The sequence below is a fragment of the Tiliqua scincoides genome, chromosome 5, assembly GCF_035046505.1.
Source record: "Tiliqua scincoides isolate rTilSci1 chromosome 5, rTilSci1.hap2, whole genome shotgun sequence".
Taxonomy (NCBI): domain Eukaryota; kingdom Metazoa; phylum Chordata; class Lepidosauria; order Squamata; family Scincidae; genus Tiliqua; species Tiliqua scincoides.
Genome location: NC_089825.1, coordinates 53252278 through 53276851, shown reverse-complemented (window position 1 = coordinate 53276851; position 24574 = coordinate 53252278). Strand labels below are relative to the sequence as shown.

The window sequence follows — 24574 nt, the reverse complement described above, 5'->3', positions numbered from 1 at the left end:
ATAATTTTTTATGCCTCAATCATGTCCCTGCTCAGGGTGCCTTTTTTCTAGAATGAAGAACCCGAAACACTGTAGTCCTTCTTCATAAGAGAGGTGCCCCAACCCACTAATCATTTTGGTCACTTTCTTCTGCCAAGTTGTCCACCACCACCCCAAGATCTCTTTCATTATCTGTCACAGACATCTCAGACCCTGTTAGCGCAGGGGTGTCAAACCTAAGGCCTGGGGGCTGGATGCAGCCCGCGGAAGCTTTTTATCCAGCCCTCAGGCTCTCAGCTGCTGAGCCATGCTAAGGTGTTGAAGGGGCTGAAGGGGCAGCCCACTTGAAAATTGAGCTCTCCCATATCTTGAATATGATCAAGATAAGTATATTTTCTCTTCTATCATTTGAAGCTAATGAGTTCCTAAGTGAAAAAAGTGCTTATTTTTGGTCATGGCCTGTTTAATGACATCACTTCCTGCCTAATGACATCACTTTCGGCCCTCAGCAGGCATCATGAATGCTATTTTGCCCTCTATGTGAAATGAGTTTGACACCCCTGCCTTAGTGTACATGTGAAGTTATGTAGTTTAATGACATCCACATTAAACCACCTTACTTGCTTATCCCCAACTCCAGGTCATGGAGGTTAACACAGTATGACTTGAATAAATCTAAATATTACTTCTGTACAACTGTTAGATTCACAAGATGGTTTTGGGGTACTATAGTGCTGGAGAGTCAGGATGGTATAGTGATTCTCGTGTTGGATTTAGACTTGGAAGATCCAGATTCAAGTCCCCACTCAGCCATGAAGCTTCCTGGGTGATCTTGGACCAGTCACTATATCTCAGCGTAAGCTACTTTAGAGGGTGGTTGTGAGGACAAAGGGGAGGGAAGGAACCATGTGCACTACCCGGAGTTCCTTGGAGGAATGGTGGTAAAAAAATATGGGAAATAAGTAAATGCTTGCGGTGGACGAAGCACCTTTCCTTTTGCCGGAATCCCTCACGGCGCACACCCATCTTTCTGTTCGAAGCCAAGCCACATCTGAAAGCAGCTGCTTACTCTGTGTGTTTTTTCTTAGTATAGATACTTGCAAACATACATGCTTATTCTGTCAAGGGAACTATCATATATGAATTGCAGTTCAATTTGTAAGATGCATTGAAGGAGGAAGTGGGCAAGGATTGAGCTTTCTCACTTCTGTGTATTTTAAGGGGGAAAATAGTAATTGATACAAAAGCAGTTTTTGTTGTCCAAAACGTTTGTTACTGTATTGTAAATATGAAGAAGAGGAATTTCTCCTGGCTATGCATTCTTCAGGAAGTAGTTTAAAACTAAGATCTACTTTACGCCAGGCTCATCATGTTTGGTTTGAATTTAGGAGCCAGCCCAAAAATTTAGGAGCCAGAATGTTTTAGCCTTCATGGTCAAAAATTATGAATGATATAAATTTAGAATTTGAAAGGAAAAAAACTACTCTGCTTTCTCACCCAATTGCAGCATTTTTCTGTTTTTTTTATTTGGAAAAAAAATCTATAATGCACTTCTTCCTACCCAATCACATTTTTTCCACTCCTTTTGAATTTATTTGGAGGGGGGAAAAAGACCGACTCCAACCATGCATAGCTTGGATTCCTGCCCTGACACAGCATGTGTATGTTTTTGCTCCCTTTTTTCCCTTTGGACAAAAATTGTCTATTTCTTAGGTGCCACAATGCAGTCACCATAGCAACCAGTTGGCCTGAATTTGTCAAGCCGTAAAGCAGCATAATCCTGGGCAAGTCTGTTTAGAAGTTCTGCTGAGTTCTGTGGAACTTACTCCCTAGTATGGGTGCTTAGGATTGCAGGCCATTGCATCCCGTGGTCAATTTATTGTGCTCTGAAGTTGATGTTTTATTAAGAGAATAGTCAACACCTTCCAAAGGTGTTTGATGATCTGCACCAAATATTAGCCTCTAGTACAGCTTGTATAATTTATCCTTCTAGAGAAAATGATCCTGTAAAAAGGCTGTTTTTTCCAGAGGGAAATGAGCATTTTATGTTTAGTCTGTATCTCTTCTCTCTGTCTTGTCCACCCTGGGCAGAAAGTAAAACAGTTCTCATTTCAGCCATATCTGAGATCTTGAGTTGGCATTTCTCTTCCAACCTAGATACAAACCACAGGTTCAGGAAGATCCCCGGTATATACGTATGAACCTAGCACTCTGCTCTCTCATTCATTGTTTTGTATCCAGAAAGAATAGGAGAAAAAATTGGGGAAGACATGCATAAATTCTCGTTTCATACAGGTTGAAACCTGTTGATCTGAACAGACCTGCATAGAAGATTTATCTGTGGCAGTGCTTTCTACAGAATTGTCTTAATGTCTTGTGTAACCAAAACTAAATACCCGTTTAAACAAAAACTGGTATGTGGTCTTCTTTGCCCTGGTCACAAACAAATTTATAGGGCTTTGAATCACTAATTTATGAAATTTATGCTGCTTTACAACTTGCAGTTATGTTCTTGTTTTCTCTCTGTGTATCATTTTTTTCCTTTAAGATATGCATGTCATGCAGTTGCAGCAACAGATATTTTTAAGGTAGTATGGCCTTTGACTTGTTTGTTAAGAAGCTCTACTGGCTGACTAGGAAGAACTTGTTTGTGCCAGCCTAACTTTTTTAGGCAATCAGAAAAGCAGGGTTCTTCCAATCCTGAGATATGCATGCATTTCTGAACAGTGTTTTTGTCTGGTTTTGATTTAATAGATGAAGAGAAATGAATTCATGTGTGAAATTCTAAATATTGCTTTGAAATTTTGGCTCTCCCTCATTAGTTTTTCAGGTTTATTCGCTCAAATCACAGCATGACTTTGGTCATGTAAGATCGCTTATGACACTAAGTACCTCTCAGGTTCATTATTCTAGGATTAAACATTTGGCTTACATAATAGTCCTATTGAAAAGTTCTATGTACTTTTTGTGTACAAGTATGTTCTGCTTGTCTGAGGGTGTGTGTGGAATCTGGTTTTTGTTTGATAATTTGTTTCAAGTGGGAATGTTCCTGAGGATGTTCACAGAATTAACATGATTTTTTCTCCATGTAGTTCCCTCCACAGTTAGTATCAGCATACTTTCTTGGGTACTGGAAAAAATAATAATAGTTTTAAATAGAAAATGGTGCAGTGTGCTTCCTAAAGAATTGTGCTTATTACATTGCTTATGTTGTTCCCACAACTTGAAGTGAATCAGAGTTTGAAATTCAGCTTAAAGGTGATTTGGTTAAAATACTTTCAACAAGGTAATGAGCTTAGTGGCTAGACAATGCTTGAATAATCTTCAAGGATAATTTGTCACAGGCATTAAAAATTATTGGTTATATTGCTCTTAAAGCTACAGCTGTTAAATCAAGTGCAAATTTTTTTAAATGTGTTTGAATAACTCTTAAATTCCAAGCTTCTGCCTGTGGGCTAGGCATATCAATACTAGGTTAAAGGTAGTAATCATTGCTATTAAAAAAATTAGTGACTTGGTCACAGGTTTAAAATGACTGATTTAATTAGAGTCATATATATGGATTTGATAACTGCTAAGACCTGCATTGCCCCTTTTTTGCTTACTTTGTCATAGTGAAGCTTCTCTTTCCTTGCTAGAGAGTGCTGAAGGATAAATATATAGCCTGTCTAGGTTTGCATAGGCAGTTGATTAACAGATCAGGAAAATGGTGATGGGAGTAACAGCTTCAAAAGAGTGACTTTGATTCCTGCTATTGCCTTTTCAGTTGGATAGCAGTAAGGGGACTTTGAGGCTTATGGCATTCTCTGTGTAATAATTGGAGTTATGGAGTTTTGGAGTTATGGCAGTGACCGGTTTTCAACTTTTATTCCAAATCAACCGTGTCTTTTGTTTTATGTATTGAGATACTCAAACTATGAAGTGATAGGTATTGATTGATTGATTTAATCAATTGATAGGTATTAGTCTTGGGTTTTCCACATCGTGAATATGTGGCAAGATCATGTATGGCACATAGAATTTGTGTAGCAGAGTAATGGTACACACTTGCCTGGTGTTCAAGGTAAGAATAGCACAGGGTATTTCTCTGTATTGTTCTTTGTTCTGCTATTATCACATGTGAAACATGAGACTAGACCAGTCTAGTCTGAAGGTTGGTTGGGAATCAATCTTTAGGAGCCCATGGACCACTGAGGCAAAAATTGGAATTGTCATGGACCTCCATCCCCCTGCACACAAAAATTACAATTAAATTTGATAATCTCTGGGGGAGTGCTCAATTTGACTCTGGAAGTACTGGCTGCAGGGCTGGAAGTGACTGAGGGCAATTTTTTTTTTTCTTGAGATCTTGCAGACTTCTTCTCAGGGTCTCGCAGACCAGAGATTGAGAACCACTGAACTAGATGGAATGGAGTATGATGGCCTCTGCAATGCTCAGTGTCCCAGTATTCTAGATGGTGTCTTGAAGGCTTCAGCTTTCTGCATTATACTCTAGGAAAGGAGCTAAATGTCTTTTCCCCCTTGAGTGTTTTAACAAAGCCCCCCTCCCCCATCTTGGGAAATCAGACATAATAGCCCACAACTATACAACACTGGCTACCCTAAAAGGTTTTAAGAGTACAAATATGAGTTATTGAGCTGGGAGTGAAGGTGCTTGTACAATATCAAAAGTCTTCTATGGTAAGAATAATTTTGTTGGTTGAAATGAATCAACCATGTACATAATTTTGACAGTGAGTTTAAGATATAACTTAAGGTTTTGAAAACTTGTGCAATGTAATGCATTTTTATTTCTGTATCCTAGTTCTTCCCACATTAATGGATCGAATGGGAGATGCCAAAGACCAGGTTCGAGAGCAAGCACAGAATCTTGTTTTGAAGTTGATGGATCAAACAGCACTACCAATGGTACGGTGTTTGTAGAGGTTTGGGCAGAGTTCCAGATCTGTTTATGCTGTATCTAATAAGAATCATATTGTTACACTAGGGTAACCAGTTGAAAGGGAAGACAAGACTCTCAAACATTTTAATATTTGTTCAGAAAAAGAAATGTTTAGGAGGTACATCTTTGTTTTCCAGTGGGATCTCCATGTTCGGGTTAGTCTTCCAGTTGGGTAGCTTCTCTTTCTCAGTTGGGCAGCCCAGAGTTCAGAACTTCCTGAGGGGGAGGGGCTGCCTGGACTTCCGGAGTCTGGCCTCAACCTTTCAGCAAGCAGGACAGCTCTGCTGACCCCCTACTGGAGAATACGGGGGGGGGGGCCTTGCCAAAATTTGCTCTTTTACACGTACACCAAGAGTAGAGATGTGGTCCTCTGCTTCTGGTTATCCTACAGTAAGGTTATTATTATAAATGTTTGCAGTTTTGAGTTGCATAGTGGTCCTGAGCATGTTTGCTTCGAAGAAAAATTACATCTTTTAAATATGCTAACTCTTCTCTTTCTGAAACATAGCAATTTAGTAAACTCTGTAGTACAGTCTTATAATAAAACCATGGACCAGGCTTAAGTACAGATTTATGCTGGAAATAAATTTACATTGTGACAGGGAAATGTAAAATGAAAAATCCCTAGTATGAACATTAAAAATAGGGCTTAAGGAAACCTTAGCCAATTAACTAAAGTTCATACAGTCATTTACTAAATAGGATAAATATGCATAAGTTTGTGACTAAACCAATGCTTCTGAAAGTAGAACATATACTTGTTTGTTTTTTGGTGGAGAGGTTGTGTTGGAAATGCTTTTCCTGAGAGTCTTTTTCTTCTACAGTTTTCAAAAGTCATTGTATTGGTGGGCCCTCATATTAGTAGATCCAGTTTCCACAGTTTGTTCTCCATGGATTGGGGGGGGGAACCTCCCCATGCCCATTATAATACCTTTGATTTTCACCCATAGTGACGGCAGCACAGGTGTTTTACTTAAACTGAAGAATTCTTGCTTCAACTTGACAAACGTGACATGTAGGCTTCTGACTGCACACTGGAGGGAAACTAATGAAGGTTAACAGGAAGCGGGACATGTTCGTGTTCTTCTGTTTAAGCAAGAATTCTTCAGTTTAAGCAAAAACACCTGTGCTGCCATCACTACAGGCAAAAAACCAAGGTACTGTAACGGACGGGATGCTTCCATTTAGTGTATACAGGAGTCCCTGGGTCTGTGGTTTCTGTATCTGTGGGGGGGAAACCCCAAAGATATGGGGCCTGCCCATACTGAAAATATTTTTTTTATTTAAAAAAATCTACCTAATAAACCAGAAGTATCTTTTTAGCATATCAAAAACCTTTCAGTTGGAGTATCTGCTAAGTAGTCATAGCTGATGAGTATATTAAAATATTTTCATGACAGGATTTGTGAATTATTTTATTTTTCTTTAATGTCCTACGGTAGCTTTCAGACTGCAACCTCAATTTTATTCATGTAAAATTGAGTCATGAATAGTTCTGCTAATCATACTGCCTTTTGGGGTTTTTATTAGCTTTTTACTAGTGTTTTGTGTATTCTTCATTGAGGCGCTTTTTATAACTCTTATTTTTTTCTGTCCCAATACAAACTGTAGTAATCAGCTTCATGTTTCCTTTTCTCATCCCCTACTTACACATCCCTCATGATCTTGGCCAGATTTGTGGAGTTGAGAATCAAATTCCCTATAGGCATGCCTCTATTGGCATAGCAGTCTACATGGCAACGTTGTTGAAAGTTGTAAAGGTCAACATTCCTCCAGAAATAGGCCATATAGTACAATGTATCTATACCTAAGTTTATCCTTTCAGTAATAATATAGAACTATTTAGATAGAGGCAACTGTCATTATCCTACTTAGTGATCCTACTATGGCCTCTGCAGATATAACCATGGTTAAATGATGTGAACTGTTAAGGGGATTAAGAGTAGGCAATGGCAATGCTCCTTCTTCCCTTTGCAGATCCCTCCCCTTTCCTGGCCATAACACCTGGTTTAAGAATTGCATGGGCACTTCCAGAATCATGATTAACTCTAATTTAAAGTATGCTTGTAACTGACTTTTGAGGCAGCTAAAAAGGAGGTGGTGATGTAACCCCTTAAGTGGCTAATGCTAGAAGGGGGACTCGCACAAGAATTGATAGAATTAAATGAATGGGGAAAACACTTGATTCCAGTCTGTTCATGATCCCTTAAATCTGCCGATTTCAAACTCTCCAGGAGTTTGAAAACCATAGTAAGTCCTTGCAGGGGAGGGAAAGGAAGGCAACGATGCGATCCCCAGGATCACATTGTTCAGGGGGCTGCAGGGACTGTGATGCACTCACCAGTCCCTGCAGCAGCCTTCCCAGGGTGTAGAGAGCCCTGCACGAGCATCTGCAGGGCTCCCCACCCTTCAAAAAGTGAAAGTGGAGCGGTTTTACCGGTTTCGCAAAACTGACTTTACTGGTTTTAAAAACTTCCGGTTTTACGGAGGTGGAGTGCAATCGCTCCACTTTTGCTTTTGGAAGGTTGGGGGGCCCTGCAGATACTCGTGCAGGGCTCCCTGCACCCTGAGAAGGCTGCTGCAGGGACTGGTGAGTGCATCCCATCCCTGCAGCCCCCTGAGCGACACTATCCTGGGGATCGCTTCACTGCCTGCAAAAGGTGCAAAAGAGAGCGACTAAGATGATTACGGGGCTGGGGCACCTTCCTTATGAGGAAAGGCTACGGCGTTTGGACCTCTTCAGCCTAGAAAAGAGACGCTTGAGGGGGGACATGATTGAGACATACAAAATTATGCAGGGGATGGACAGAGTGGATAGGGAGATGCTCTTTACACTCTCATATAATACCAGAACCAGGGGACATCCACTAAAATTGAGTGTTGGGCGGGTTAGGACAGACAAAAGAAAATATTTCTTTACTCAGCGTGTGGTCGGTCTGTGGAACTCCTTGCCACAGGATGTGGTGCTGGCGTCTAGCCTAGATGCCTTTAAAAGGGGATTGGACGAGTTTCTGGAGGAAAAATCCATTATGGGGTACAAGCCATGATGTGTATGCGCAACTTGCTGATTTTAGGAATGGGTTAAGTCAGAATGCCAGATGTAGGGGAGAGCACCAGGATGAGGTCTCTTGTTATCTGGTGTGCTCCCTGGGGCATTTGGTGGGCCGCTGTGAGATACAGGAAGCTGGACTAGATGGGCCTATGGCCTGATCCAGTGGGGCTGTTCTTATGTTCTTATGCCTTCCCCCCTGCCCCTTAAGGGGGCAGAGACCAGGGCCTTCAGGCTGGGCCGTTGCAATGCCCCAGTTTGAATACAACTGCCTTAAATTATGATAAGGAGTTAAGAGGTCACTGTATTACATTTACGCAGGATTCTTTTGGACATGTTAGATTTAAATCTGGATCTCCCATTCCACATCCTGATCTATCCTTTAAGTACTTCTTACTACTTATTATTAATTAATTAAAATAAGCACTGTTTAACATTTAATAGTGTTTCATTCAAATATTCATCCTAAACTCTTGACAGTTGGGTTGAATTTGATAGCTATACTATGGTATTGGGTCAAAGACTGCAATGTTATTCAAGAATGATGTAATCTGCTTTGGTATAAATTCTTAACTGCCTCTCCCTAGCACTGTGAGCGCTGTCATCAGTAATTGGCATTAAGGGCTTGTCTTACCTGTTGTCTGAATGACATCACTCAAGCTAAAGGTGGACTAGATCTGTGTGATTCTCCCCTTGACCTTTAAGGGTCAACGAGGCCCCTACTCAAGTCAAGTAGGTATGCAGTGCCATGAACTTAAGGGGGATGTTCTCCAATTCATCTGCACTGCTTAGCCTCAGGGGAATTGGCTGGTCTAGTGCTGGTCTGTGGACCAGTTGGCAGGTGAAGAGCCATTTGCTGTTTGTCAATGGTGTATCTCCTGGTGCTTCCAGTTTCTTAGGGCCCAATCTTATCCAACTTTCCAGTCTCAGTGCAGCTACAATGCAGCCCCTAGGCGAGGGAATAAATGTTCCCTTTCCTTGTGGAGGCCTCCATAACTACTCTCCACCACAGGATGCAACGCAAACCCCATTGGCATGGCTACACCAGGTTTGGAGAGTTGGATAGGACTGGGCACGGCTACACCAGGTTTGGAGAATTGGATAGGATTGGGCACGGCTACACCAGGTTTGAAGAGTTGGATAGGATTGGGCCCTTAGTCTCCTTGGGCTTGCCATGCAGCTTGGACACCCACCAAACTTCATAACAGGTTCTGATAAACTGGAAAAAGGAAGAAGGTAAGCCCATGTGTCACATACCAAAGCTATAAATTTAGAGTGCTGCACTGGGAAATGTGGTGCATTTAGAAAAAAATTGCCAATGTGCAACAGCAGACCACTTTCAGTAGCATTGATCTAGACAACTTATTCCTTGTTCCTCAAGTGTCTTTGGGTGGTCACTCAATCTAGGCTACTGCTTCCCCCCCCCCTCAGCTTTATTGCATCTTACATTTATGGTCAGACTTGACTACCCAAACTGTGAAGTAGGCAAAAAAGCCTGATCAGTTATTGGTTGCTAAGAGCACTTTGTACTTCACCTCCCAACATACAGTATGTTGTTCTTTAGAGTGGAGAGCAGCTCCTACAGTTGCTGCAGCTTCTCACCCAGCTATCCCAGAATCCCTTGCCCAGCCTCATGCCCCAAAGGTTTGATGGGGAAAATCTGCCCCCCCCCCCGCCAAAGACTTGCTCAAGGGCAGGGCAATATGGTTATAAATAACTCTTTAATACCATTTTTGTTTGGTTTATTCCGCTTGCTGATAACTTCATGTTTTAGATCTTTGTTTTCCAGAACATGTCCTGTACCTAAACATTCAATTTTTAAAGCAATTTTTAGATGCTTTATTACCAAGGAAAATGCTATTACTTACCATTACAGTTGCTAATTTTGCTTTAATAATTTTGCTTGCTGAATTTCTGTGCATTTCTGCAATGATTATTGTTTATATTTTAATCTCTCGAAAGAGCTCAGGGTGTACATAATCCCTCCAAAATTAATGTTAGTAACCTAAAACAGTATTTTTTTCACATTGCCAAATGCTTCGCCTCACAGATTCCAGCTGGACTTGTGCCAACCCCTTACTATTCAGGACTGGGCAGCACAATTAAAATTAGGTTTTAATTTAAAACCTAAGTATGAGGGTTTTTTCTTATAGTAAATTACTGATTGAAAGCAGCTTGAAAAACATTCTAAGTTTAAGATGGAAAATCTGAGAATTTCTGCGGAGATATAAGAATAATAATTTTATTTTTACTGCTCTAGGGTTCCTGCAAAATTGAGGCTACAGAAATGGTTGCATTTCTATTTAACATTTCCTAGTCATCTTATCTTACTCATGTTTTGTTCTCAAGTCTTTTAATGTAGCAATGTATTTTAATGGATATTATACCTACGTATGACATTGTCTGTTTTGATCATGCTTGGATACTGGGAGGGTCTAAATCATAAAATGCTGCAGTCTGGGAAATGTGCTATTGCTCACTGTGCAGCAGTTGCTAGGCAACCTTTTTTCTCCTGAATGCCTACTGAAGAGCTGAGATTATAATGGCAGCATTGCAGCTGAAGGGAGTTGCAGTAGGAATCTGCTTGTTTTGAAATATCATTGCAAATCAAGTCTTGTAAGCTTCAAGTTTACAGCAGTGGCAGTTGTGAGGTCCTAGAAGTCGAAGAATTATAAAGATAAAGCAACAAAGGAGTAAGGCAGATGAACGTACATAGCCCACAAAATTCGTAACAGAGGAAAATCTAGAGATCATCGCAGGATCTAATTGAAGAACAGAAACAGTGTTGGAGTTGGAGGGCAAATAGAACCAAGATATAAGTATGTGAAACAAATACTTGAAAAATGTAATAAACATCAAAGCAAAACTTGGTTGTAAAAGGAATTCCGCAGAGACACTCTGAATGAGGGACATGTTCATCACAATGGGAAGATTGTTTTTAGCCAGGAAAGATTAAGATGAGAGAAGCAGTGACAAGGACTTTTAGTTTTAATTTTTATTGCTCTTGTAATGACTGAGTACTGTAATATTTTTTGATCTTGTAATGACTTGTGTACTGTTTGATTAACCAACTGTTTGATTTTCATTTGTGTGTTGTGTACCACTTGAGTTTTGCGTACCACTATTATACAAAATTGGCAGTATATGTGGAATACTCAATTTTAAACTTGCCATTTCGAAATAATAATTTTGTTAACATTCACTTAATCTTTGATTGAACTATTAATTTATAATTGTCATTGGGCATTTGATATTAACTTTTGCCTCATGAAGTATATTTCATTTCAAAAATTTAATCTAGTTTTTTATTTATATAGTTCATTTGGGAGCGTCTTGCTGCTGGCTTCAAACACAAGAACTATCGCTCACGAGAAGGAGTCTGTCTGTGTCTCATTGCAACTTTAAATATGTATGTATTATGTTTATGTAAATAAGCTTTTCAAAACATTGCTTTCTATCTCTTCTTGGTGTGTGCCCTTTTAAAATTTTATACTTAAAAAGAAACCTCAAACAAACCTCAAAAACACTCATTTAAATTGAACCCAGAGTAAATCTTTGAATTTACATCAATTTCAATTCAGGAATGTAAAAAAAATGTCCAAAAAGAACTAATTAGTAATTGCAAAAGATGCTAAAGCTGGTTTGTGTTTTCATTTACTTAGAACAAGAGGGAGAAAATGACACTTGTTCTTGTTTTTTTTGTAGTTATGGCGCACAATCATTAGTCCTCAGCAAACTGGTTCCACACTTATGCATTTTGTTTGGAGACTCCAATAGCCAGGTAAGGACTAGAATCATTTAGCAGAAAGCTATGCATTCTGTTTTTTGTAGTGTCTGCATTGTTTTCTTGGTCTTGCTTGATGCATGTGTTTTCTTTCAGTGATTCTTATGAATGATTAGAATTTCTCCAGTTTTGGGCCAAGAGTCACAACTCCCTTTCATCTTTGCCATAAAATGAAAGTACAGAATTATCATCCTTGCCATTATTGACAAAACAGCAAGACAACCTTTTTGTGAAACTCTTGGTCTAAATAGCTCTTCAAATTTTACTTTATCCCATATATTCATATGTGATACTTTAGGATTCTTGTGTGTGTGTGTGTGTGTGTGTGTGTGTGTAAATATGTAACATTTTTCTCATGGCTGATAAAGGGACTCTTTCACTTCCATGTTCCCTGTGTCTTGCATCACTTATTGTAGTAGACTTTTCTCATTTTGATTTGAGGTCACTTTTCCTATTAGAGAAGAGTTTGAACAGTAAAAGAGTTTTGGTCCTAAGATGCTGCTAATCATATTTATTAAGTCAACCAAGATGAGTTATCTGGTGTGCTCCCTGGGGCATTTGGTGGGCCGCTGTGAGATACAGGAAGCTGGACTAGATGGGCTTATGTTCTTATGAGTTTTCTAAGCACAAGGTGGGAGAGGGCAAAAGAAAATGGCATATAGCAAAAAATAGCTTCAGGGTCTTTAAGTTTCTTCTGTTGATTCAGCTCAGTAGTGAAAATAATAGTAACAGACTGCCAGGAGGATTACAACAGTAGAAGCATAATGGAGGCACTGGTAATGTGCCTTACAGCAAATCTGAGATATTTTTCTCCAGGTGCAAAAATCAAACTTTTACTGAGGAAGTGGGCTATTGCTGTGAATCTGTACTGGTCTTCAGCATATCAGAGAAGTTTGACTTTTCTTTTCAGGAAATCCCCAGAATGAGATTTTGCACCGCTTGAGTTGTTACATCTTTTCTGTTTGCTTGCAAGTCCTTGAATTACTGTTAGACCTTCTCAAATAATGATGCACCCAAGTCCTTAAAATTGTAACATTGTTCTAATCCTTTTCTTTATATTTAATATTAGATATTGTGAGTTTTTATGCAAGTCAGTGTTTTTATGGGTCTGATCCCTTTTTTGATTGCTGCTAGTTTTGAGTGTTTTTGTATCTTAATGCTGCCTTGCTTTTTAATATTTTAATTATTTAATATTCAATATTTTAATATTTCTGGTTTTTATTTGATTTTATGTTGGAAGCGGCATTGAATGCCCTTTGGGGAGATAAAACAAGGTAGAAATTTAGTAAATAAAAATTTACAACTGTTGAAAGATGAAGAACTAGTGGGAAAGAACTGGCATATGCCCTATTAAGCATAGTGTTTTCATTTTTATACCTTTATTATTCACAAGTTTAATTTTTACTTAATGCTTACAGGTGAGAGATGCTGCAATATTGGCAATTGTGGAGATTTATAGACACATAGGAGAGAAAGTAAGAGCAGACCTTGGCAAAAGAGGAATTCCTGCTGCAAGGTGAGTTAGGGATTTGTACTCTGGGCCACTTATACTATGTTGCTTTGATTATATGTATGCATGTATCAAATCAATTAAATTTTGTTCTGAAGTATTCATGTAGCAACATAAAAGTACACAATACATTTTGTCAATAAATGACAGTAGAAGTTAGTTGAGCAAACAAAATTTAAAAAATGCACTTGATTACCATCTCTCTTGAGGACAATTGTCATTCAAGCAGAACTATGCTGGTTGACAGCATTGTGGCTGGATATTTTGTGACTGTTCATCTAACTTCTGTATAAACAACCTTTGAGTCCAGTAAATGTAGGACTTTCTGATAAATTTCAAGGTAATTAATGCCCCCCACCATGTTTTATAGAATGGATCTTTTCTTGCTGTCTCATAGAAGTAATAATCCAACAGGTAGTGGAGCAAACAGTTGAATCTTCTGACTTAATATGCTAACCAGGTGATATGGATAATGACATAGGAGGGCGTTTATCACTTTGTAAGCCTAAATTTAAGACAGAAGTTATGAGATAACAATATTTTAAACAACGATACATATTGTTGTACCATTTCCCTTCCCCCTGCAAAAGAAAAACTGCAACAGGATACCACTGATAAAAGGCCAAGTATTTCAAATGATTAGTTCGAAACAAGTCGCTTTTTAATATCATGTGAAGAATGGGGACATCAAATTCAGACTTGTACTTCTTCCTTAATTTTTGATTGCAGTGCACATGAAATTACTTCAATTTGTTGTTGAGAACCTTCAAATATCATTTCTTACACAGCTTGATACTTTTAATGCTACATTATGATAACGTGATAGATGAGGAGAAAATTTAAAACCTCAAAAACTATTTAAACTCCTACTTAGGAGGGCAAAAAGTTTCATTCACCAGTCATTAGTTTGTCTGACTTGAAAGTAAACACCAGAGGGGAAAATAACTCGTAGTGAAAGATACATCAGAAGGAGGAATCTGCATAATAGGTGTTAAGGTTGACCTTTTATTTACTTTGAAGTTCCGTGTGATATGCTGGGCCTCCCTTCTCACATAATTGTGTTTTGGTGTACCAGAAAACAATAAATTCATCATTATAAAAATTACAGTACAAATATAATTCCCATATTACATTATTTATACTACTTTTCAGCAAGCATAGTTCACAAATTGGTTTACATAGCAAAAAGAAATATTCCTTGGAGTGCAAAGAAAGCACAAGTTGCTGATATTTCTTAAATCTGATATATTTTGCTTTTAATCATTCTGAAGAGAATACTTCTATTTTAGAGTGGAGGTTCAAGGTATTGATGGGTGATGGGACCTCTTCCTCTCTGCACAATAATGAGTAGTACAGGGGTGTCAAACCCGTTTCATACAGCAGGCTGAATAGCATTCATGGTACCTGAGGGTACCAGAAATGACATCATTAAACAGAAAGTTACATTAAGCCATTTCTGCACAATGTTGCATATACGCAACATGGATCAAATGTGTACACCTGTGGGCTGGGCTGGTTTAAGTACATGATGGCCAGAAATAAGTACTTTGTTCTCGGGTAGGAACTTGTTAGCTGCAAATTACAGAAAAGAAAATATGCAAATCTTGATCATATCTTCAAGATAAGGGAGAGCCTAATTATCATGTGGGCCACTCTTCCAGCAGTACTGCTTCTGCTGTTGCATCACTTTGCTGCCCAGCAGCTTAAGAGGTGCTCTGCGAAGCGATGAATTGGCAGAAGTGGCACTGTTGAAAGGGCGGGCCCACATGAGAACTGGGTTCTCCTAGCACTTTGGCAGCATCTCCCTCTCTTACCCCCTTGTCTGTGCTTTCCTCCATAGTGTTCTTGCCTTAAGAGTCATCCTTCTGTTTCTCCCTTCCAGAGCTTCTGCAGAAGCTGGTGAAAGGGTAGCACTGGGATGGCCCAACTATTATGTGGGCTGAATAAAGAGCTTTTGTGGTCTATATTCCAACCACAGGTCTTATGTTTGGCACCCTAGTGTAGTAAAACAAAATGTATAGGATTATTCTTTTTTTTAAAGTGGCCGTCCGTGATGTTGAACAGAGATGGGCTATGTTGAGATCACATATTTTTTAATGTCAGTTTATGACTATTACTCATTCCCATGATGTATGATTTCTTAAAAATCTATGGAGTTTTGAATTGGAGTACTCAAATATATTGGCTTCAGTGTAAAGTTCAGGTGAACTTTGTTTTCTTCAGAACATGATCTGAATGTTTTGGATTCGCATAAATTACTGGCTTATACCTGTAAGAAAATTTGGGAATGGTTTCTTTGATGGTAGATGCCAACTGCATGTTTTTGAAATAAATCATTTTTGTCACCAAGAAAATATAAACTAAACCAAACAAAAGAAATAAGTTTAGTTAGAACGATAAGCTTATTTGTTCCGACACATTAAGGAACACTTCATTAAATCCTTCAGAGCAGTTTCCAAGTAATGTTGTCATAATTGCCAAGATGAAAATGTAGCTAAAATAGAACATGGTTAAAGATTAAGGTGATAGTCTGGGCGATTAATTCCCATATCTTCTAGGTAACAGCATATATTATAAAGGACAAATGAGTCAGTTTTCTCCAGTACATAGGCACCTGGAGTATTACATCACTGTTTACCATACTGATCATTCTTATGCTTCCAGGAATCCCACAAATAGGGCAATAGTCCTCTTCATTCTTTCCAAAGCATATAGCCCCTGAACCTGAACATTCCTTTTAGCTTGTTTTGGCAAAAAATTTTTGACAGGCAAAATTTTGGGAGTTCTGGGGAGCAAAAGGTTTTCTGAAAGTGGTCCTTTTTTACGACCTACTTGGCAGCTGATGGATACAGTTACTTTTTGTTCATGACTTCTTTGCACAGGAAAGGAAGCACTTGTTTCAGGACAGCCTTGCAAGAATGTTGTGGGCAATACTTTGTGCCCTTACTCTAAAAATTGTGAGATAAAAAACAGGAAGCTTTATTCTTTAAAAAATTCTCCAAAATCACCTTCCAACACATTTTGTGAATGGGATCCTGGCATATTGGTTAAGTCCTAACTAACACTATCCTCAATCTAATTACTATGTCACTTCATGCTGGGCTTCGGAGAAGACAGAAACCACATGCAAGAGTTGTATTGCTTCTGCCCTTTCTGAAGACCATCCCTTCTGAATGAAATGTCTGGCTTAACATGCTATGTCAAACCTTGTAAACTAGAGACCTGAAGGGATCTGCAGTAACTTATTTGGATTAAATGCCAGGGTACAAATACTAGGAATAAAGTGCATCATAATGGTTATGGGAAGCATTTAAGCTTATCTTCAGAGATTTGATGATACTTCTGAAATGCTAGAGTCAACACTATTTGTGCTGAGACCTTCAGACAATTGTTTAATTGACAGGAAGTCTGAGCCATGTTAGTAAATAGTTGGGGTTGGTCCCTATTATTTGGATTGGGGCTGTCTAATCCTAGAAACTAATGGAAATGAGAGCGAGTTTTTAAAGTCTTAACAGAGCCTCAATTATGATGCTTTCATAAGTTCTGGAAAGTTTATTTTTCATTTGTAAACTTAGCATTAAAGGGATAACTAGTAGTACATGCAGGTCATATTTCTGTTGTGCTAAGCATTGTTAAAAACTAGAAAATAGCCTCTGTCCAGAATTTATAGACCCTATATGTATTCAGAATACATATAGCACAACAGAAATATGAGCTGTTGAAATGAGACTGTAGCTAAAGTGATTGGCTTTTTCAGTCTCTTTAAAAAGTCTGAATATTCTATTATAAAATCTAGGTAGTTTATCCTATCAGGTGGCACTTTGCCATGGAGAATTTTACCTGGTGTATAAATATGGTACGGATATGCCTCCATATCCACAGGGGTTCCGTTCTGGAACCCCCTTGCAGATAGTTGAATCCATGGATTTTGGAGACTCCCCCCACCCTCTGGAGGCAAGGGAAGCTGTACTCGCCTCCGGAAGGTGTTCTCTGCTCCGTAGAGGCTGACCAAGTTCGCCCGCGGCCTCTGCAGGCCTCAGAATGACAGAGTAAAAAAAAGTAATTTCTAGTTTTATCATACAATTGGAAGTGACATTTTTATTGCCTTATAAGGCATTCTGAGGCCCGGGGAAGCGAACTGCTGACTCTTGAACAGTTGATGTACCGGCAGAATGGTGAGTTAGGATTGCGCTATGTGTTTAGTGATATTAAGAGAAAAAACTCAAATATATGTGCATTTTCTCAGACAACTAAATGAGAAAATTGGAAATTTTGTGATAGGCTCCTCTGAAAATATTAAGAGTGAAATTTTCTTTATACAGTAAAAAAAAAATATACAGAATTAAATCTTTGACTGGTTTGCATCTCCTAAGGCTTGATTTATTCATGGATCAATTGGAGCAATTGTGCCAACATTTTCCCCCTACTAGATAAACCCAGGGAGCACAGAGAAACAGAATTATCACCATGTTACAATGATGGCAGATTTTGGTATATCATTATCTAAGCTAACAGAATTGTTTCTTTCAGTAAGAAAAGAATTCCCTTCCTACCCACTGCTTGGATCTTAATGAGGTTTTTATTCCTACTTACATTTTTAGAAATCCTTCATTCCTTTTTCAGATTAGTAAACTTTTCATGTGTGCTGCTTCAGCTATTAGAAGATGGTCATGAAAAGTTTAGAGAGTATGTGTTTGCCTATCACTCTGGGAATGTTATGAAAGACTTCCTCATTATTTCAATTTTTGTGAAAAATGATAAGCAGTGAGCTTCATGTTTGAAAACTCGATCAGTTTAGTAAGTGATACCCATGTAATCATATCTTCCTAATAAGAACCATTGCACACATTGTGCAAAGGCAAACCTGCATTTACCACAATGTAGATACATTCTACTGCATATTACAATCAGTCATAGCCTTTTGGGGGAGTATATCGTCATGATATTCATTCCTGTGTATCTATCAAAACTTCAGACTTGTGAGCTTTTGGGGGCATGAGCCTGTCCACTATAAGTGGCCTATCAGCTTATACTTCATAAAGCATTGTGCATGCTGATAGTAGTGGTATTGGTGTTCATTCTAGTTGGGGCCAAGCTCCTCACTATGGACAGGAGTAGTCCTCACTAATGTAGGAGTCCTACATTAATCTACAAACAAGCAGATTACAATAATCAGGTAGTCACAATTCTGTTTTCCTATTTGTTACTACCAGTTATGATGTGACATTTATGAGAGGTCTGTGTTGAGAGTGGTGAAGGAGAATGGCTTGTCATGGTACATGCTGATGTTTAGCAGAATGGATACAAATTTGTTGAGTTTTTTCTCTATTGATTTGTAAAAAGGAAAGGAAAAAGCATGACAACCTTCTCAAAATTGCTGCACTAATGGTATTTGATTTAATAGTGTGAGACTGCAAAATAGCTATTTAGTCAGTAACATTTCTAGGAATTAAGATCCTGTAGGTTTTGGCACCATTATGTTCTGTACTTTTCTGGTGCAGAGATCTTGACACAGTTCAGCAGCCTGTGTTTCTTAGAAACACTCTTGTTCTTGCTTGATGAATGAAAAATTGCTATGGTAATGACAGATGTATGAGTTTATAGTAAGAGTTTAGATTTTTCAAGAAAGGAACTGAACTTCAAAATATTGCAGTTGGAGTCAATGGCTCTTTCCCAAGATTGATGCCTTGAAAGAACTGGATTCTTAAGTTTTCCTTGGAAATACCTAAGTCAAGAAATGAAAGTTAGTCTTCCCATGTACTGTATCTGCTTAGAGCAAGTTCAGGAATATCTAGCTCAATCCTAGGCATGTCTATTCAGAAGCAAGTCCCTGTGAGTTCATTGGGGTTTCCTCACTGGTAAGTGTGTATAGAATTGCAACCTTTGTCTGAGAGCCAACATTCATACCACCTCCCATCCCCAATGAAACTTTTGAACAACTGTGTACAACTTGGGTGGGGCACCTTCACACTCTGTTCTCTTCTGAATACCATATAGCAACAACTGGGAGACTTCCCTCCAGATTCATTGTCCTCTTAATGAACTTGGCTATTTCTCTATCCTTTTAGATAGCTAACTGGGTATTCTCTAGTTCTTTATAGTCTCTATATGCAGTCACATATAATGGAGTTCTTTGTATGCACAGAGCTGATCACAGAAGCTTTCAGAACTTTGTGTAGTGTAGTGCTCTGCTCCTACTCTTGAGTGGAGCAACACATGCATGCCATGTGCCTTGAGGGCAGGAAGAATGCCCAATATCTCAATTTCTTTTCAAATACCATTTTAGAGAAGGTTAGCTTCCAGCTCCTCCTTTTTTTAAAATGAATATGCTTTTTAAGCTCAGTTTTGGTCTTTATGTCTCTTAGTGTCAGTACTTGTTTGCTCATTTAAAAAAAGTTATTTTCTCTCTTCTGTGGATCTAAACATTCCCACCTTCACCAATGGGCCTTTCTCCTATCCTTTCTGCCTTGTGAGGTTCCCCATCATGGACTCTTGTGCCCATTATAAGTGATTCTTGTAATGGATCAGAAAGAATGTAGCCTTGCCTGAAGGTCCTCACCATAGTTGTCACTCTCCTACTCCCCCTACAGTGGGATTCATTGCTCCCGGACATAAGACATGATCTGTTTTTTCCACTGCCAGCATTGCTATTTTTCTCAAAGTAAATGACCATTAAAATAATGAAATAAATTAATTTGTTTTTACTTTGGCATACTTTTCCATTTCTCAACTTCCTGATCAATGAACCCTGGCACAAGTCTTCTGAATTGAAGATCCCTAAACAGGCTTATTCCAGAGGGGGACCTCAGCATTCAGGAAGCAGAGTCTTGAGGCCTGTGTATAAGTTTTCTGAATCTACACTAACCTAGACAGCTTCAGTCTTGAGAAGGGCTCCAGCAGTCAGATTATTTTGGTAAATGTGAAGTTAAGTTGTGGTTGTGAATCTTCTGAATCAAAACAAACTTTTAACACATTTCATCCTAAGAGGGATTGTGGCATTTTTCATTTATGCACAAAGTTGTGACTTAGGCAAATGTCAGTTTCATCCAGAGAGGAATTCTAGCTTTCAGAAGCATCAAACTAAGGTGTGATATAAGGGTTCTGGACATAGGCTATCTAAACAGGTTCTGTTTCATAAGGAATGGTGGCACTCAGATCCATCCATGAGGATCTGAACTCCTAGTCCAGACATCATTCTGTATTGAAGCCAAGCCTATGCTGTGGGGTGGCTGGTCTTATGACCGTAATAAAGATTTACTACTACTTACTATGCTGTGGGAGTCAGCTTTCACTTGCTCCCTTTACCGTTGGATCTATGGTGATTTCTTCAGTGTACTGAGCCAGTGAACTGTGTAGCTTGCATTTTGACCTTCCATTCATCACATTCCATACAAAGTGCGTTGAGACTGGACATTGCTTTTTTGCTTAAGGTGGTCTCAGCATTCCACATTAATCAGGACTACATATATAACTGTTTAGTCTACCTTTTGAAGGTAGAGGTTGCTGTAAAAATTATATTTAGAAGCAGTAAAATAACATGATACTAGGACATTTTTCTCTACTTACTTTTCACAGTGCAATTTGCACAACATGTTACTTTTTCTCTGGGAAGATAAAACTCATTTGCACAAATGGAAATTTAAAAATAATGCAGTTGTAACGTTTATGGAGGATATGTAGCCTTGAAATTTGGACTGTGGCTCTTAAATAATAAAGCAGAGCATGAGATTATGGAATACGTAAAAAGAATTAGTAAATCTACGTAACATCTGGAGGATTAGAAAGCTCTAGGAACAGTAAGCATCAGGAAACTAGCCAACAATAGCTGCTGAAATTAGGGCACAGAGACTAAAATGGCTTGGATGTATAAAGGAATGGGGAGAGCTTTCAGGAAAAAAAGTATTGGAGAAAACCAAAGGGGCAACAGTCTCAGGGAAAACCTAGGAATAGATGGATGAACGAAAGAAAACATTTGCATATATTTTGTGTAGAGAGGAGAATGCAGTTTTGCTGTTTGGTCAGTTACATTTGTGCCTGGTGATTGACTTGTAGTTAAGCAAGAAATGAATCTAATTGGAAGTCTTCACTTGAATATATGGTTTTTCTTTCTGCTGTACTTTAAGCTTGCTTTAGACCATGGTTCAACACAATCTTGTAAGTTTGCCACTGGTTTCATTTTTCTGTGTTTGTGTCAATGCTTGAATTTCAAGAAATTCAAGTGGGTGCTTGAATAGTAATTAGGGAGTCTTTTTTAAAAAAACATGGGAACTAGCTCATAGTAATTTTAAAACAACAATTTTGGATTGGGGAAGTAAAAGGAATGATTTGTTACAAGGTCTTAGTTGAATTGATATGTTCTTTTTTCAGGTTACAGACAATATTTATGAAATTTGATGAAGTGAAAAACTCTGGCAATATGATTTCTAGCAACATCAGTGGTGAGTATATGGAAGCTTGTTACTTGAATATTGAAAGCAATTGATTTTAAATTGACTTTGATTCTAACACGTATTATGAGATTTTTAGCACTTCTAAAACTGTAGGCTTTACTTTCGAGCAAGTGTATCGCAATGAGATAATGATGTAATATATATTTAATGTACAGCAGTGTACAACAAATATACATATTTGCATTTGTTTTACCAAATCTTCTTTTCTGGTTTCACTTCTGCTTTCAGAAGGAATCTCTGTCATCATTTAACATTGACATCTCCATCTGATATCTCAGTTTCCTCCTCTCAAGAATAGAGCTCCACTTTTAGGGGGCTTTTGAATGACATGAATGGATGAATCATACAACCTGGAACACTTCAGGTCTTTTATTAGCCAAAAGGGGATAACAGAAAAAGGAGAAGGGTTGTCTCTCCTCCTGCTGAGTTTGCATCCTTATCGCCATCTCAGGATATTCTTTATTGTGGGGCTAGGCAGAGGCTATCTGTCTGAAGTAGAGTTCTAGATAGAGCTTCCAAGAGTATCTGAGACTCCAAGCCATCTGCTTGTTTATGTGTCCCAGGTCCTGTTGCAGGGAGAGCCAGCCTATTCAGTGACGGGATATCTGTTATGCCCCTTTTTGTCCAATAAAAAACTTGGTGCTCCAAGCTGTGTGAGTTGTTCATACATGGTATTCCAGAATTCCAAAGGATCCTCTCCCTGGCTCCTGAGTGGTGCTAGATCTCTGCTGACTGCCTCCTTCTTTCTACTCCTCTGGCAGCCTATCAGCTCAGTGCAGCAGGCTTTTTTTCCTGGACTTATCTCCAGCTTTCTTTCCCAGACTCTCTGTTCCCTTTCTTTATCTCCTCCTGTCCTGTACCTGGACTTTTCCTACATCTCTTTGTACTTTCCTTCAGTTTCCAAAATCTGATTCCTTTCCCATCCTTTGATGTATTCTTACCTCTCCTCTGCCCTTATTCACCCTGAACCTTGTCCCTGCTGAAAAATGCTTTTGGAGGACTAAAACCAATCTGGCCCCTCCACCACCACCCCTTGTTGGCCTTCAGCTGTCTCATCTGAGGGCAGGTGATGGCCAATGTCACTGGCTGTCACTCTGTCATCCAGCTAATACATGGGAGCTTGTTTCCCACCCACAGGATCATTATGCCCTGTCAGAGATCACAAGCACCACATACAAATTGGAGATATTTGACACGTGTGAATAACAAATTTGATCTAGGAGACTTCGATTCAGGATTGTATCAACCAGTAGCAAATAAAATGATTCCACTTTTTAGGGCAGGGGTAGTTTTATTAATCATATTGATAACATTAAAATCTTGTTACTTGCATGCTTATCTAATTTTTAAATATGGTTCTTATCGCTTAGAAATATGAGTTACTTTCATCTTTCCTATTGGTTCATTACTTAGGGATGCTTCCATTTGATGGTTAAGTCTGAATCTATTCTTGAATATTCAGAGAATTTTCAGTTTGTTTAATTAACATGTCCATCTGCCATTCTTTATTATTATTATTATTATTATTATTATTATTATTATTATTATTATTATTATTATTATTAACAGTATTTATATACCGCTTTTCAACTAAAAGTTCACAAAATGGTTTTATTCTGTGATTATCCATGTATGGACTTGTTTACGCTGCTTATTACTACTTCTGTTGCCTCCAACTCTAGTCTTTTTTTAAAATAGTGACAGTGTGAGCATGTATTAAATATGGAAGCATTATTTTCTAACAGTGTTTGAAGGCTTTATAACACTTTTTTATTACTATAAGTTCAGTTAAAACAGTTCAGTGTGTCAAGCAAAGAGCTTTTCAGAATGTTAAAGGTGGTATTAACTTTTAACATTCTGAAAATCTTTAACATTCTGTAAAACCAATGATCTAAGAGGTTATGATTGCAGTAAATGCACATAAAAATATTTGGAGTTATCTGTTGCTTATTCTTGAGTTTTTCTGTAAACTCCAGCATATTGTTGATTTCATACTAAAGATAAAAAATAGTGGGTAACTGAATGGAAAGAGTAAATTCAGCTGTAGTAGTTGGAGCGATTCTGTGAAATCACTCATTGGTTGTCAAAGTTTGTGAAATGCATACTGATGGTGTATGATTGGAGGAAAAGATAGCGAATTGGTAATAAAAGCATATTTACCTGCATTAATGTTTAGAATGATATACTGGAGACTTATGGTTGGATAAATTGTGGTCAAATGTGGACTTGTGCTAAAATAACTAAGGTGTCACAAGGCTCCTTGGCATGTTAACATATTTGTGTAGTCTGTGCATTGATGTGAGGATCCAGATATGTTTCCCTGGGATCTCCTTGCTTCTCAGAGCTTCTTCTTAAAGTATGAATTTGCTTGCGTAAAGTGCAGTGACACTTTCTGTGAGCAGGGATTTCCAGCACATTGTATTCATGTAAGCTCCACTGAATCATCTGTGAGCCAGGTTGTTTACCTTTACAGTGCTTATATGTGTAGACCACGCATGAGCAACTATTTGTACATATAACATGCTGTGTAGAGTCTATATTTTGCCCTGGCTTATCTTTATTTCTGTAGGTATCATTCTGCTAATTTTGTGACCTGGTGACTGGGGTGTTGCTAGAGAAGTGTGGGGTGCAATGCTTGCCACCAGTTTTGGGGATGTGCCACAGATGCTGTGATGACCAGGCTCAACAATCAAACACAAAGAAGAGACTTGAAGCAGCTGAAAACCCCCTGGCTCTCCTGTCTTTGGAACTCCGTCTCAGAGCCAAGGGCGAATCACTTCTTTGCAAAACGACTTCATCTGTGTGCTTCCGACACAGGTGCGTCTCTGCCTTTGAGCCAAAGGCATGTCACTTCTTTACA

At 38.6% G+C, this 24574-nt stretch overlaps 1 protein-coding gene across 2 annotated transcripts in view; it reads left to right on the top strand.

The window, feature by feature from the left end:
* The window catches only part of CLASP2 (cytoplasmic linker associated protein 2), a 161307-nt gene that overhangs the window by 13415 nt on the left and 123318 nt on the right, over positions 1-24574 (top strand). For both annotated transcript variants that reach the window (XM_066628157.1, XM_066628156.1), the window contains exons 3-7: positions 4784-4887; positions 11288-11379; positions 11676-11751; positions 13173-13270; positions 21632-21702. In XM_066628157.1, coding sequence (XP_066484254.1) covers positions 4784-4887; positions 11288-11379; positions 11676-11751; positions 13173-13270; positions 21632-21702 — 441 coding nt within the window. The remainder of the gene's footprint in view (positions 1-4783; positions 4888-11287; positions 11380-11675; positions 11752-13172; positions 13271-21631; positions 21703-24574) is intronic.